Source organism: Pterocles gutturalis, unplaced genomic scaffold, assembly GCF_000699245.1.
Source record: "Pterocles gutturalis isolate BGI_N339 unplaced genomic scaffold, ASM69924v1 scaffold47009, whole genome shotgun sequence".
NCBI lineage: Eukaryota > Metazoa > Chordata > Aves > Pterocliformes > Pteroclidae > Pterocles > Pterocles gutturalis.
In genome coordinates, this window is record NW_010134911.1 from 10906 (window position 1) to 28138 (window position 17233).

The 17233-nt window shown below is 40.3% G+C and overlaps 1 protein-coding gene across 1 annotated transcript in view; it reads left to right on the top strand.

Moving 5' to 3' along the window:
• The window catches only part of LOC104467809 (chromosome unknown open reading frame, human C16orf52), a gene marked incomplete at its 5' end in the record, with an annotated part of 20743 nt that extends 3794 nt beyond the window's left edge, over positions 1 to 16949 (top strand). The window contains 2 exons of the mRNA XM_010081724.1: positions 8995 to 9207; positions 16765 to 16949. Coding sequence (XP_010080026.1) covers positions 8995 to 9207; positions 16765 to 16949 — 398 coding nt within the window. The remainder of the gene's footprint in view (positions 1 to 8994; positions 9208 to 16764) is intronic.
• Between the last annotated feature and the right edge of the window lie 284 nt (positions 16950 to 17233).

Below are 17233 nucleotides of genomic sequence, written 5' to 3' on the forward strand. Positions count from 1 at the left end.
TTTTATAAAATGCACAAGCAACCTTGAGGACATGGCCAGAACGTGAATTTTCTCCCTACCCTTGAATGCCCTTGTCACCAGGCCAGAGTATTGCTTTATACTGTAACCAGGAAGGTTGATGGAAATGTCATCTTCATAAATAGAGAGAGAACAATAGGATACTTTCCTTGGTGTGATTTGGGGGTTTTGGTATATCTGTCCCAATCTGCTTGGACATCTGTTAAGTTTGAAACTCAGCTGACTTGGTGAAATGGTGCTTTTAAATATGCAGGAGTTAAATATGGAGAGCTCTGAAGTCCAGATGTTGCCAGCACATGAAGAGACCACCTTATAAGAAACCTATGTGGAAGGTGGTCCACTGAACTGTGAAGATCCAGAATTTCTGTATTCTTGCTTGTGTTGTGTTGTGTTTCTACCACATAGCAACCTCAGGTTCTGCCGTTACTGACCCAGCCTGGCCACCTCGCGTCACTGGCTCCTGTAGATGACGGCCAGCCTCAGAAAGCCTGCACATCAACTGCATGATTTTGAAGTGATTATCAGACCATTTCTGAGAAGATTGGGGTAGGGTTGTGTGGTGTGTTGGATGGAGACGTATCATTTTACAGCTCTGTCTGAAACCAAATATAACTCTGTTAAAAAGAACACAAGCTCATCAGATGTTAAATGGCAGAACAGCTGTAGGTGTCATAGCTTCTGACTTTCAACTGAACATATGGGATAAAACTAGTGTAGCTAACTAGAAAAATCACTTTTAAATATTGACACTGCCTTTCATCTTTCTTTTTTAGGCAGTGAATTTTGTCAACTTTGAGTAGCTCTATTTTGGTTGAGGGAAAAAATTGAAATAACTAAGGATTTTTTGTTTGTTTTTTTAAGCTAAATGAAACATAGTTTTCTTTTTTTAAAGTTCTCTCTTTTTTACAGACCCTTGCCACCTCAAACTGTAAAGATTCTAGCCACCGACAGCACTATCGTATTGTGAAAATGCTTATAGTGTCAGAAGATAAATAACTAGAAGGATGCAACTTATTAGACATCCTGTTTATCAAGATTTAATTAATGCTGTCTTCTGAAGCAGGAAAGAATACCTTCAGCGTGGGCAGATTTCTTGGCTCTGATAAGGGAGAACACACAGAGCCTTTGTTACGTCCTCAGGAGACTTGTTCCTGTGTAGTTGCCTGAGGATAGTTCTTTCAGTGTGTGGTGGTCCATCTCTTCTGAAAAAAAAAAAGGGGGGGGGGGGGCAGGCAAAAGAAAAAACAAACATCAAAAAACCCACCCCAATACCCCAGCAGCAGGGCATTGAAACTTGTATGTTGGAATTCAAAAATAAACGTGCTTTTTATTGGTCCAAATGTCTACAATTTAAACATGACTTACAACTTATATCCTAATGATTGTCATCTGTAGTAATAAACTTTTCTAATATGTGTAAGTTATAAGGATCTTTCCCAATAGATGGCCCCTGATTTTTTTTCTCTTTGGGGCTGGGAGGAGGGAGGGAGAAGACTGGTTTTTGTGGAGGGGGATTTGGTTTGCATTAGGCATGATACAAACACTGAACTGAAAACTTTTGAGACAACTCAGGCACCAGATGGTCTTCAGCAGCAAGGCAGGCTTCTCTGCTAATATACCACAACTCTTTTAACTTTGAGTTTAGACTTTAAAAATGAAGATTCTTCTGTTTAAAAACCAGTAAATTTTGGAGCTCTAAGGAGTGCCAAAAATGGTACCTAATAAATTAAATTCTCTGGACATTATATTATTAAATAGAATTCAATTGGTAGTTTCCTCATAGCTAGCGTGAGCTGGGTTTGAAGCTGGGATGGTTACCCCGCCTATTGTTGCCATTATGAGTATTTTCAAGAAAGTCAGTTCCTGAAACAAGGAAACACCATTTACATCTCTAGAGCAAGAAGGAGGGTGCATTTCAAAGTTGGTTTGAAAGGGAGAGAACATTCTGATTTCAGAGAAGGGAGTAGAATGGAGTAGAAGAGAAATAGCAGCTTATATAATAACATGCTCCATCGTGCAATATTGATTTGAATTTTTCTTAAAAGAAGCTTCTTTGCCTTTGCAGTTAATCCTGTTACTCTTTTAAGACTTTCTCTAGATCATCCTTTAACATTCATAAATCTTATTTTAGTAAGTCTGAACTTAGTTGCCTCTTAATCCACTAACTGAACAACATACCGGAACATCCGCGGTAAAAGAATCAATCTGCCATGCCACATCCTGAATACTGTACTTGCATGGTAACCTCGAAGTTATTTTAGCGGCATAAGTGCTAAAGAGCATCTGTTCAAACTAAAACCTATCCCTCACAAAAGTAGTAATTATTTATGTAAGAACACTAACAGGTATGGTATTCTCATATTTGATTGGAAACTGGCAGTTGATCCTATCTTATTTTTTGATTCTTTTATATACCCTTTACAGTTATTTCGGTATAATCCAATTATTGTTCTACAATGACCTAAGCAAAAGTGTGAAGGAAAGGGTGTTTGACTTGCTTATAGTTACTTAGCTGCAGTTAATGATGTGTATATGCTGTTTTACAAAATGCTCTGATACGGCATTTGACTCTGTAAACATTTTAAAATTGCTTTAATGGGTCAGTGGCCGAAAATTTAGATGAGAACTACTTTTACAAAGCTATAATTCTGAGCAGTTGTAGAAACAAAAAAATTCTGTGAGCTGTGCCTGTGGGCATCATTCAGTGGGACCTTACATACAATGACCCTTCAGTTCTGTTTGACTGTTAGAACAGAGACCATGCCTTTTAGAATCAAGAGGTCTTCCCCAGCGTTGTTAATCCCTTTTTCCTCCCCAGGTTTGAAGTGCTTTGCAAACCAGCATGGTACTGTATCTTTTTCCTCTTCACACTAGAGGTGGTGCATATCCTACGGAAGCACAGCTTTTTCCCTAGCCTTCTGCACTGCTTGCTCTGAGCATGACTGATCGCCTCATGAGAGAGAGGGTACAGGGCCTGATTTCTCATGAAGTTTTGCCCTGGAGTAAGTAGAACTAACTGTATGCAGCCTGGAGTGACCTCTCAGGCCGTGGTAGGGAAGGATCAGCAGTGTCAGTTCCCTGGTTTTGGGAAAGGCAGAAGAGAGAGTACTCTGTTTCAGAATATGTATAAATAAACCTAAAGAAGTCCTTGTGTCTTCCCCCTCTGTATAGTAACACCACTTAAACTGCCCGCTGCAGAAAAATAAATTCCATATGTAAGACTGGGAAACATCCCACTTAATCTGCCAAATTCCTTGGATGACTTTGAAAAATCTTCCTCTTGGAAATACCTCCTCCTTGTTTGCTGTTACGGGCAGTTGCGTTGGAACTATTCTTACCGTGCTGTGTTGTTTGTTCCTCTCAGGAATTCCTCAGCTATGCTTCGCTCACTGTGAAAGCGGTCTTCTGTCAGAGAGGCTTGGCTGCAGGCAAGGAGCAGCAGACATGTTAAAGGCAAGGTTGTCAAAGTCAAATTGATGGTTGTCCTTAACGTTGGTACAGGGAATCAGTCTGCCATGACCAAATCACTGCATTCTATTTAAACATCTAATGTTTCCACTTGGATTGCCTAGCAAGCTACAGCTACACACTAGACAGCTGCAGCCTGTTCCTCCTCTTAGATGGACCTAGACCTTTTTCTAGTTAAGTTTGTAAATTTGATAGAACTTTTAGAAATTTTCTAAGAACAACTTCATTTCCTCCTGTCCTTGTGTGTGGCCCAAGAAGAGTTACAGGGAATGGCTTAACTGAGCTGTCCTTATTTTACATATCTCATTCTCTGACGTGCGACTGTTACCTAACCAGCAGCAATGAATGTTTTAGTGTGCCCAAATAACATAGCTCCATGTACTCTGCTTATTACTAAAACATGAAACTTATCAGTGCCCTTGCCACGTTGGCGGTGCTCTAAGACTTACGTCACCAGCACCTCATTAGGAACCCTGTGAACTGTGCTCTTCGTTTAGCAAAGATGGTTTGACAAGTCCACGTACACTAAAGGAAAGTATCTTGTTTGAGCAGAAATTGCCTGGCAGTCACAACCGGGGTTTCTAGCGGAACCACACCATCTCATCAGGACAGTGAGGGAGGGTGGGCGGGCTGTCTGGGAGCGGTGGGATGTTTTAACCTCCTCACAAGGCATATTGGCCTGTACTATTTATTTAATGTCAGTAATAAGAATTTTGCAAAGGATGTGGTTGATGTATGGAAGGTAAAAGTGAGAAAACTGTTGTCAGGGAATACAAAGGGTTGCAGATGCATTTAAACCCAAGGAATAGCATTTTCTCTAAAATGATGGGAACAACTAAGGATATTTTCAAGTGGGGACAGTAGAGAGGGCAGAGGAGGAGCAGGTACCCCGAGGTGCATGAGCAAGAGCAGTTCTGAGGATTTGTGCTTTGTATGTTCATGTGACAGCATAGCTGCTGAGCTCTGACCTTCTAGCGTTTGAGCCCCACCTTGTTCCCTGCATCGTGCTTTTGCCATATTAGTTGCTTCTTATGCTATGGTAAGCTCTTCACGGCAGCAGCATCTCTCTTGTGTCCATGTGGCACAGTTGATCCCACATGTTCTGGCAAACATGCGAATAGCCATTATTATGGTACTGCTTTCCAGCCGTGGTATCGCTGAGACACTTTTAATAATTCAGAAGAGACAGAGAGGTGGGGGAGTGAAAGGGCTGCAGCAATCTTTGTTTCTCTCCATAGCGTGTGAATCCTCCTTGGTGGCTCGGTAGTTACCACGGAAACAGGAGAGGGATGGCACGGCACCGGCAGGGCTGAAGTGGGACTTGTGGCTTGGCTCCATGGCAGCCGCTCATCTGCACAAAGGGGAAAAGCTAGGGCTTGCCTTTCTTTGGTTTGGTGCCTTTTCCCCTCTTTCCCTCCGGGGCTTTAAAAAAAAACCTAATTGTTAAACAGGTGATGCTCTCAAGTGTTCGTACGTTTGTTAAAGCGTCTTTTTATTACTGGGTGTAGTAAAGATATGCAGTGTTCAAGAATGACCATTACTGGTGGCCTGGAGGAGTTGGGTGAGGTAATGTAGGAATATGATCATGAAATCTTTCACGGGTATAAACTGGAATCCTGGTTCTAGTCAGACTGTCACTACTGGAAGGTGGTTTAATGTGTTTGAAATGCACTGGCACTTTAGGGAATAGATTTACAGGGAGAGACTAAGGACCGCTTCACTGACATTTGCGCAGTGCAGCATTCTCTGTTTTGATCAAGGCTGAATCTCATTTTTAGTAATTAGAAATATATATCCTAATTGCCTCTCACAGTAGCTGTACCGACCTGTATAACGCCAGTCTGGGAAGCTACAGAGGGAGAGGCGTACGAGAGAAAGGGAGCAGCTCCCGGCATCTTCAGGTTGTCTATAGCCCCCGATGGCTGTGCAGTGCGGGCATTGGGAGGTGGGGGACGGGCAGGCGTGGTTACTCCACTGCACATGTTTTAGGGCTGTATCCATCTTTAATCTACTAGCTGCGCTGTTTGTTTTATACCTGTGTTAACGTGCTTAGATTTTCAGTAATTATGCTGGAATTGTTCTGAGGGAATGAATAGAAACCTCCTTTACCTAGGGATCAGAGTGGAACTTGGTGACTGGCTTGAGACGGATTGCTGGGCTATTTTCTAACTCCAGGCAGGAGACTGTTCAGTTCCATTCTCTGTCCCTCCTTTCAATGGTAGACTAGATAAGGTTAAACAAGATTTTCTGTGACAAGTTTGTTGGCAGCTTCCTGGCAACTGTTTCCTTGATTGCTTTAGAACAGGACCAAGACAATAAAACACCAGATAAACCCACTCTTCTTTTGAATTTTGTGGCAAATAAATATTCTTTTTTCCACACCAGAGACTTCTTTTGAAGTTTGCATTCAACAGGTGATTTGTCAGTGTGGGGGCAAGCTATGAGGTTTGATTTCCTTGGGCACAGTTTCTGTACACAAGTCAGGTATCCCTCTATAGTGGACTTAAGCTTGAACTTTTACTACATTTATGAGCACATAATGAGGTTGTTTCTCCCAGTTACCTTTGTGAAACCTTTAGAAATAGTTCACAGACCTTCTCTTGCCCTCCATTTGCCTCCCTAGAGTCTGCAGACTCAAGGTTCAAAACCTTGAATATGGAGTAGGTCTACTTCAAATTTGTAATCCATGAAGCAGAGTTAAGAGATGATACTATGTGCTAGCAAAAGCTTAACCATAAAGTAAAGTTCAGTGTTTTTCCTCCGGAGTGGCAGATCCTGAAATGTATTTGCTGATGCTTTAAAACTCTGATTTAAAAAAAAAAAAAAAAAAAGGAAAAAAGAATGGAACAACACATTTGGGGATGAGAAGAGATGTTTAGGAAACCTTGCTCTGTGTATTTTCTTGCAACTATACTTGTGTCTTCAAAAAAGATACTGACCTGATCCTCAGAATTCAGAGATTTAACTGTCGTTAGCTATTTTTTTTTCAATTTCAGTTGTGGGTTTGTTGTTTGTTTGGTTTTTGTGTGGTTTTTTGGGGGGTTTTGGGGGTTTTTTGTGTGGTTTTTTTTGGGTTGTTTTTTTTTTTTTGAGAAAATCAGCCCTTGGAGAAGTAGCTGTTGACAGCAAAAAAATTGCAGTGAAAAATAGTAGTTCAAGATGGAGTTCTCTTCTGTTTCCTCTAGATGTGGCACTGCTGAGCTTAGCTTTGGTCCTCTCTGACATGTTAAATGTGCTCTTGTTAATTGAAAAATGTCTTCAATATAAACCACAAATTGCACTTGAAAGATGAATTAGTTGTCTCTTTCTAATACATGCTCATGTATAGCAACTGTTCTTCAGTTTCAGTTAACACACAGAGACAAAATGGAATGGAGTCCAGCACAGTGGTTCTTATCACTGTTGCTTTTGCCAAGATAAAAAATGCACTAAATTATTGTCACTGAATTCAGGAGAGGTCTCTGAATTGAGAAAATGTCTTTTGAGTGTGTGATGTAATTTTTGTGAAGTCATTCTTTAGAACTGCAGTTTAGAAAAAACTGACTTCTACTGTAAGTATAGTAAAATTATTGTTAAATCCTAGTCTTGCGGAGTGATAGGGATTAATTTCCTGTTCTATGATACTGCAGTGAATAGCCTCTTTATCCCCAAACTGCAGGGAACTACTTAGTGTTTGGTATGAGGTTCTGCAGTGTGCATGTTTCAGGGAACGTGACTTTCAAGGACACATGCACATCTCCCCTCTGCCCCAGCAGCTGATGTAGAATGAAAACATTACAGGCTATGAAAAAGCAACTGAGAAGCAGTTCATGTAAAACTATGTACTCTACAGGTATGTGAGCTGTACAAGATTGCTTGTGTAATTCTGGCTCAGTGTTGTGTAATCCTGGTGCACAGTAATGGTGTGATTGCTGTATATCTGGAGTAGAAACCCCAGTGTTGTAGGTTTTGTAACTGACACATTCTTAAAGGATCTTACTTCAACTTTTAGCTGAAAATTAATCTCTGAATCTTTTAGTTGATGAATATATAATTAAAAGGAGGTATTTGAATAAGGCTAAAAATTTACAGTCTACACAAAGGTTACAGGAAAGCTTCAACAGAACTGCTTCAGTAATGTTTTTGCTCTCAGTTCTTCTCATCCTCTAGGAGTGTATCAGGAGGACTACATCTAATAAAGCATTATATTCTGCCTCCTAACCCAATGACTTTTAAGCTTAGAAGCTGATTCTGCTGGTACTCATTGCTGAGGTGTAAGCAGACAGGGTCGGAACACTTGTAGAAATTGTCTCCAGGGTGCTAGGAGGTGCACGCTAGGACTGGTTACGCTTTTGACTATTGGTTTGCTTCTTCGTTTCATGCTTTTTTTCCAAAAATAAGCTAAGAAGTATGACAGTTGTTTCTCCCTCCAAAAGACATGCTGCACCTAAGCTTCCATGTCTTACTGTAATTTTTTCTAAGCTGCACTTTTTTATTTTAAACAGATCAACTGTAACAATACTTACAATAATTCATGGAGGAAGGTGTTGACTCTAATATTAGCCACTGTTGTGTTTTGGTCCTAATTTAGATAAAGGACAATTGTGATTATTTAGGAAAACAGTTCCGAAGAAGGGACAAACTGAGAAGTATGGGATTTACTGTTTAAGAGACACTGGAAGAAACTGATTTTAATCTTGCATGTTAATTTTGGGTTAAAATTTTCCAAATAAAGAGAACTTTGGTATTAAAGCTTACTGAAAACTTGTTTATGAGTCTTAAAAGCACTGAGTTGGTTTTAAATCAGGTTTTTTTCTTAATTTAACTGAAAATACCTCATTTAGTGTAAAGTTTTATGGTTCCTGTAGCAGTCTTGTCCTTTTTTTAGGGTCTTTTTGATAGATATTTTGTGTAGATATCCCAGTTTGTGTGTGTAGTGACTCTTGTTAGGTCTCAAAAAGAATTAACTCGTCTCTTGCATAGAGGGATTCTTAAAGAGTTATTGTCAATAAGTGTTTTTTTTTAAAGTGTTCTTAAAATCTTGGTATGAATTAAATGCAGTTTCTGCTGCAAGACTTTGAGGATTAAAGCTGTATTTACAAATGAGGGGGAAAAGGCATTAGACAGTTAAAGGCATTTTAGGGGGCTGCAGCTCATTTTGTTAGATTGTGAAAGTATTACATCTTGCACAGATGAGGGGAGTGATCCTCTGTACAACTCAGCTACCACTTTAGCTGATGCTGGCAGGTTTTATAGGAGTGCTTTATCCCTTTCATTAGACCTTGATTGCCACTCAAGAACCAGATACCGCTTGCAGCCATCTCACTTCAACTTGTGCAAGTGTATGATGAAAGAACATGAAGATAGATGTTTAAAGCATACCCCCATCCTCTGTGTCTGAAAGGCTTATTAAGGTTCATCAAAGAAAGAATCCCTTACTTTTGGACGATTCTGAGCTTTGGTTTGCAATTGAGCGCCCCTCAGAGAGGATTTTGAAAGTTTACTTGCCTCTCTGCTGTGTATTTTCAGGTGCTCTCACAGTTGGCCTTGTGCGACAGTGTCAAACCATCCATGGACGTGACAGGACCTGTATTCCTCCACGGCTGCCTCCTGAGTGGGTCACTACGTTATTTTTCATCATTATGGGAATCATTTCACTAACTGTCACATGTGGTTTGCTGGTGGCTTCCCACTGGCGAAGAGAAGCTACTAAATATGCCCGCTGGATAGCTTTCACTGGAAGTAAGTGACCTCAACTACACAGTTGACCTGTATGCAGGATAAACTGGTGGAGCCTAAAAAAACACCACAGTGTTGTCAAGGAGCAGTGCTTAGTTAGGACTCTTACTATAAAAGCATTGCTTCTCTTCAAATATCACATCTGAAGCAAAAATAAAATTCTTCAAAAATCAAGGGGTTGGTATCTTAAGTGACTATAATTGAGAGGGAATAATAGTCTGAGGGCCCAAGGTGAGAGAAAGGAAGGCCTGACCCCTTTACCTTCCTTGGGTGGTGCCGTTAACTGACCTAAGAAAATGAGCAGGGATAGCAAAAGTCAGTCCTGGATGACGTGTCTGATAGTGTTTCGTACTTCCACACTCCCATAATATCCAGGACTTAACTCCTAACAGAATGGAATGACCGAAAATTCTTTCCCCTAGGAAGAGGAAGCAGTTGATGCTTCTGAGACCTACTGCAGTCTGAAATCCATCCCTGCTTCAGGTGTCTCATGAATTCATTCAGGGTTGATGCTGGTTCAGCTCTGCTTCATGTTCACAGCGGGTGTTTTATTCAGAATATCTGCATCCTAATTGGTTATTCAGGAGGATCGCCTGCTGCAGAGCATCTGCTGTGCTTCATAGCACTGAGGCTTCTCCTTCCACAAGTGACCTGCAGCAGTGCTTTAGCTGGAGGGAGCAGTACCAGTGTTATTCTGCCTCCCTTGATCCTGCTCTGTGTGAGCACCATCATAACTCCACCTGGCAAAGGCTGAGCCTCCTCTAGCCAGCCCCGTGTTTCCGCACAGAGAAACATATCCTATGGCTACTTCAGTGCAAAAGAAAAGCAGTTATAATGAGTAAGAGGAATAACTTTCAAACTTCCTTTTCTTGGTGTGTGTTACAGGCGTAGCCCAACTGTGAAATGGTGCCTTAATGGTGGGGATGGCAGCATGAAAAAACTGAAAACCAGAGGGCTTTTAAATTGACTTGAATTATGACATACCACTACAGGTAGTGTGAACACTAACTAGGAAATGCAAGTTTGTGGTTTACATAGGCATAAATAAGGTTTAATGGAACCCTGTGACATCTAATGATATCTAATATGAATTAGATTTAACCTTGTTTTGGGGAAGGGAATAATATAAAAAAGCACTCAGCTTCAACAAAAGTACTTCACTGAGGCACTTGTACAGTCAAAGCCATCCTTCTGACAACTTTGCTACACAGCATATTAAATTAATAGTGCAGCTCTTGCAGACAATGGAGCTATTGGAATTCTGTATCCGTTAGGATTGACCTTTATTTATTTTCTGGTGAATTATTAAAATAGCAGACATGAGTATTACTTGAATATTCCATCCCAACTTTTCCAGTGCCCTTGTTTATCTATACATATTTTATGTATATCTAATGTATGCAGGGAGGGTTTAAACTCAAAATGCCATATAAAACTAAGATGTTTACAGTAAGCTGAAGTCAAAGCTCAAGGGCAAAGGGGTTTTGGAGTACTATGTATTAATAGCTAATATTATGATTTATTTACTGAGGGCTTTTTCCTTAATTCAGAGCTTGTATTTTGGGGTTTACATATTTTAGTGTTTTTTAAAGTATCTCCAATCGTCGCATCTGTGCATCTTTAGTTTTCTACAACTGTGATGGTTAGTTCAGCCAAAAATCTGACATCCTAAAGCTGTTTTTTTTCCCGTAGATTTCTTTAGGCTTGCAACAAGTCCATTATTAGAAATCTAAATATAGAAGGACCGTCCTTTGTTTCAGCACTTGCCTTTTTGTTATGGGAGGTTTAATAATGAAACATTAATTTGTTCTTTTGCAACTCAGAATTATTCATAATTCTATTAGGATATGATCACTTCATTGCTAAAATTCTAAAATTCAACATCTTTGGAATTCATCTTCAATACAAATGACTCTGTGACCTTCGTATTTGTGTTAATAATGATGATGGGAAATTGTATTGCTTAACTCACTTGTGAGAAAAGTCGTTTTTGGAAAAGAACTGAATGGGAGGAAGAGTTCTGTATTTTTCAAAAAGTTGATGAGAGTGACTTCTGTGGTTCATTGGATAGCAACACAAATTGGTAATCTATTTATAGGTTAGTATTAGGAAACATGTAGCCATGTGGAATCAGCTTGGAATACCATGAACAGGTCCTTCCCGTGAAGTGGTGGTGCTGTATAATGAAAACACGTGTAACTCATTAGGAGGGGGTAGGGAAAACTTTGTGGTTTTATTACATCTCTTCTGCAAGCAATTTCAAGACTCAACAGCCCAGTACAGCCTGCTAGCAGATATTCTTCCCATAGAACTTTCTGAACACAACATAGAACATGCTATCCTGGGCAGGCAGGGCGTCTAGAGTAAATCACCTAAGGGCAAAGGAACCGTCTTGCTCAGCCCTTTCCTTGCAACTCTGACAGCAGCAAGGAGAGCCTGGTAAGGGGTCACTCTTGCCCAGGTCATGCTGGAATTTAAATATATAGCTTATATCTTTCATGGAATTTTTGCTTGTAATCTTGTAATCTTGGATGACTCTGGATTTTTCAACTGTGCATCTATAAATATGAATTATTGCTGAAAGTGGTCTTGTCTCTCTTGTTTAGCTAAGGGACACACAAAGGACAAAAGTTAAATCTGTTAATTCTCTTTCCTGGATACACTTCTAAAGGGATACACTTGAGGGAGTATTTGTTAGCACAGTGTTCCTTCCACAGCCATTGGTGGTTCTACTGCACAGAAATTTGTCTTTCTGGCTTCTCTGCAAAATGGCTTTGTGGAGAGGAGAGAGATTTCCCTCCTCCAGGTCATACTGCATGAGTGACAAAAGTCTTCTAGAGGCAAATGCGAAAGTTTTCCTTTGCTTCCTGTAGACAAAAGTCTTTCAAGAATCACAATATTCCTACCGATGGGATAGGTATTGTCACTTTAGGCAAGGATACTATCAAAGCTGTTATTGCTGTTTGAGTCCTGTTAACTGTAGCACCAAAGTCATACAGTGCATATGGAGAGTGGATTCCTTCTTGGTGTTCCTGTGGCATAGGGGCATAAGTTGGTGGGAGAACAAGTAACTTGGCTTTGTTAGTGTTCCATGTATCTCTGAAACAGCTCCTTTTTTGCTAGCCCTACTTCAAATTTATCTAAATCCCTTGCCTTTTCAAGGTGCTCTTTATGCCATTTTCTGTTTTAGAAGATAGGATGTGGTGAACCTATGGTAAATCTGTGGTCCTTGGGACAGATAGAGTTAGGTTCTGTAATTAGAAACAATGTCCAGAGCTGTTGCTCTATGGAGGCAACCTAGATGGTCTTATGTGTATTATAACAATCTTGATTACGGCAGGAGTTCACAGAACATCCCACAAGATCTGTTTATGTCTTACACAGATTCTGGTCTCTTACCATCTGCTACAACTAGCAAGGGAATTAATTCTGTTTCTGCTACCACTGAACTGGGTGCTTCTCTGAGATGTATCAAGGTAGGAGATGCTAGACAGAAAAATAATATTTCTATCGTTTTTTTTTCAGCAGTTACCAGAGAGTCTGTTGTTATTTTTGTCTGAGGATTTAAATGTTCTTAAGTATAATGGATTTGCTTTTTGGCATGCCAGTAAGAATGGGGCAGGATAATTACATTCTTAACTAACAGTAGCTATCCTGCAAATGTCTGTCCCTGATGTTCCCCAGTGAGTAAAGTGCTGCGTGACTTATTAAAGATTTGCACCAGGTGCTGCTTTCTATGTTACACATCTCTGAAGAGGCCAGCAGGTACTTCAATGATTTTTTGAAGTTGTCATTGGATGCTCAAAACAATTTCAAGGTAAAGAATTAAAGGAACTAGATATTTTTTGACAGCCACCATTCAGAAGCAGACTAGAAATTACCATGTTTTGTTACCTAAATATTTTTGTTAATATAAATTGTAGTCATTGTTCTTTCCACAAATCTTCCTACCCAAGGAAGAGTTCGAAAACATAAGCAAGTACTCTTGAGGGAGAAGTTCTTTATTGGTTGCTGAAGATGTTGCCGGAAATTCAATTGAGTTGAGACTACCAGATATAGAGAGTTACATTTGGGCTACAGCTTGTATAAGAAATTCCTATCCTGTAGTTTGCAATCTTCCTTCTAAAAGAATACACCCTAAGTTAACTGAACACTTCATGTCTGGCTTTTCTCTTTAGTTTCTTCTTTTTTTAAAAAAAAGTAAATTTATTAGGGAGTCTTTTCTTAATGACTGCTCAAAACTTCACCATAATTCAGGCTTCCTAACCTGACAGAGACTTTGATCAATCTGTTTTTCATTTGGTATTTTAGTAGATTAAAAGTCCAAACCACACTAAAAAGAATTGCTTGCACGGTTATTTGGAAAAGATGGCTGGTTACTTCTGTGATAAATGTTTGAAATGTGCACGCAGGTCAGCATTGTGCACCCTGCCTGCATGTGCAGAGTTTATTTTTTCTCCTACTGTGAACTGAGGGAGAACTGAGGTACCTGCACGCTTCTGTCTTTGGGCAGGGACACAGGGAGGCACTGGGCACACACTCCGCTTGGCGGTAGGTGCCACTTGCAGGTCTCAGACCAAGGAGCACTGGTGCATGTGTGTACAACACACCTCAAAGAACAGAGGTTTAGCGGACAGGGATAAAGATCTATTCTTTAGCCGTATCCATGAGGCCATCAGAACTTTTCCAGCTGTGTAGTGCTTCAATGCAATAAAGGAGATATAATCTTGAAAGTGCAGGTTGTTTTCAGAATCCTAAGTGTGTTATTGTTAAAATATAACAAGTTTTGTAAATAACTAGAATGCTCATCAGGAACGAACTGGATGTAATAGGAAATGTGCTGAGTTATGATAATGTAACTCATCCTCAGAATATTGTTCAAACTGTTACTAATTGTGTGTTGCGTTGCTCATCACACATCAGCCACTGTCTTCTGGACTGCTGAAGTGTAGAGCCCTTCTATGCTTATGCAGAACTGCTCGAGAAATACACACCCAAGCTTTCCCCCTCAGATGGACCAGCTGTTGCTTAAGATACAGTTTTAAAAAGGGAAACATTCTGTAGGGATTGGATTGTGCAGTGTGGAGTTACATGGACCCAATAATCCTGTAGATGAAAAGCGTTTAGATTATTTAGTGTTTAAGGTCTGGTAGTGGTTCTTTGGTTTGTGTTAATAGCTGGCCTGTCGAGGTGGCACTGCGCAGGGATGCGGGAGCTGCAGGCGGCACTGCGCAGGGATGCGGGAACTGCCGGTGGCACTGCACAGGGATGCGGGCGCTGCAGCTGCCAGGTGTTTTCGCTCGGGCTCTTGCCCCCTTCCCACACCGAGCCGCCGGTGCCGGCACACAGACGCGAGTCGCGAGCGCCCTCTAGTGGAACAGCCGCAGGAGGGGCTGGTCCCGGCGGTGCTGTGTGAGCTGCTGCCTGGGTGTCGGGAAGCAGGGAACAGCTGATGGTCTGGTGTGGATCGTGGTTTGTGAAACCATCCTTATTTGTTTATGGCCAAGCCCTGCTTGGACACTTTTTAAATTCGGATTCATCGTGCCCTTCACTAGTCTCTTCTACAGAACATGAGTGGTTCTTCCTCAGAGCTGAGACCTGTACTAGGCAAATCATAAGCCTTGAGCATTAAGATATAAAATATGTGATAAACTATTTGTCTTGGGTAAACATGAAGCCCATTTAAAAAAAAGTTTTTAGTATGAATGTGTAACACTGTAACTGGAAAAACTGGAGCATGTGTATGTAGTCAGGAAGAGCAGTAGTGAAGTTACAGTAAAAAATGTCGAGGCTTCCCCAGCCCATCATTTCCTCATTCGGAAAGACTAGAGACTTTGTCCTCGTAAGGCCTAAGGGTACAGACGAGCTTTTGAATTTGTTTTAAGTACGTTTGGAAACAAAAGCAGCTGCAGCACTGCTGAGGGGCTGATGGCTATTACTGTTGCCAGTGATTTGTACTGTTGCTTTTTTAAGTTTAACTTGAGGGGAAGCTCAAGAAGGGAACAGCATCCCCAGAGTTTGTTCTGTCTCTTAGAGGTGGAGAAGAGAAAGGGGAGACAAGGAGAGCATCTATGTCCCTTACTAACAAATAAAAAGCAGCAGTCTGTGTTGACTGAGAGAAGACTGAAAAAACTAGGATGTAATGCACTTTATTCAAGCAGGAGCAATGTAGCTTAGCTTGAATGTTCTTTTGCACGTGGCTAGGTTTATAGGTAGACTTTGAGGATGAGGAGAGGCTTCAGTGTTAGCTGTGCTTCATGTTAGGAGATGGCAGTTTGTGGCTTTGTAGGGTTGGTGGGATATCTCCCCAGATATAATTTAGATTTGGTTGAATGGGTATTGGGATGCCATGTTCCACTCACAATAAATAATGTTTGAAGCAAAGATGAAACACATAGAAGTGAAACTAGAGTAAAGCACTAGTAGTTGGCTGAAGTGGTAGAATCAGATAAAATTCTATGTTATTCTAGTACAAATAAAAAAAACCCAATTGTGTCTTCTTGCATATGCAGTCAAACCAGTTCAAAAGCTAATCCTTTTTATTGTGAAGAATGTGTTGCCCCTTAGAGGAGCCGTACTTGGAAGTCATTCCCTTGGTTGAAACAGCGGAGCTCTGCTATGTTCAAACTAAATACAGTTACTTATCCGAAGGTATCTAACAGGAACACTGAAGCTGTCGTCTGGGAGAGATTACAACACTGGATGTTCTCTCCTGGATTTGTTCAGAGTACTGAAATGCGCTGCGAGGAATGTTGGCCACTATTGATACCTGAAGACCTGTGAAATCCATAATGTAATTCTAATGAATGGCTTCAGTAGATGTTCTGGTTTATTTTTTGTACATCCACTCAGAGTCAGTTGTAAGCATGAACCATGCACATCAGTCTAACTGTTCAGATGAAATAAAAAGCCTCATTGCTTGGTTCACTAAGAAGCTTAGATCAAACCGAATCAGAAAACTTTCTTTGTATTCTGATGGAAAATCTTATGGATATTTCATTACTTAAGGAAACACTCATATAACTTTAGGAAACTGGTATCTTTTAGTGAAAAATTAGTGACAATCTGTGTGTTTTCTATTTTTAGCAAAACTTACAGAAAATGAATTTGTGTGGAAGAGTAGGAGAGGGCAACTACAGTTGGAAAAAAACCTCTGATAACAGAAGAGGAGTTTCTTCAATGTTGAATGTTAGTTTATATTGACCTTGGGGAAAAATATTTTAAAATAACTGGAGAAGTAACAAACTCTGTGACTACACTTATGATAGAAGTACATCCACTGAATTTTTGTTCTGTAAAGATGGTTCATGATCCAGTGAGCAGGACTGAAATTACAGTCAAAATGAGGGTCTTTTAGTCTTTCTTGGGAGTAGATGAAGGGTGTTTTAAAAGCAAGATAAAGCCTACTCAGTCATTTCAAGCAAGTTGGGTGCTGGAATATCTGAGCTCTTCAGTTTGGTCAGAATACTTTGCTTGCTTTTCTGGACTGCTGTATAAACAGGTAAATATTTTTAGTTTAACACACCAGTGACCATTTTTTCTTTTCTCTTTTGTTTGCAGTGATTCTGTTCTGTATGGCAGCTCTAATATTTCCAATAGGATTTTACATCAATGAAGTTGGAGGTCAACCATACAAATTACCCAATAACACAGTGGTTGGGTCTTCATATGTACTGTTTGTCTTATCCATTTTCTTTACAATAGTGGGACTTCTATTTGCTGGCAAAGTTTGTTTACCTGGCTGATGAATGTCTGAACTGCAGGACTTTATTTTGGAAAAGAGCAAGACATCACAATTGCATTCTCAGGAGGATGCATAGATCAGACTATCAGACCCTTACTGAGAAGAGGAGTGCTTTGACTTGTTCTCACTATGCACTTTGGATGAAGAAAAGGAGAGCCTTTCCCATAACCAAATACAGACAACGTCGACTAATCTCCTGAGCATATTTAATGCAGTCAGGTCTGCACTGTGATAGCAACTAGTGAAGAATGCTTTACACTGAGAAGCATAATGCCCCATGTTACT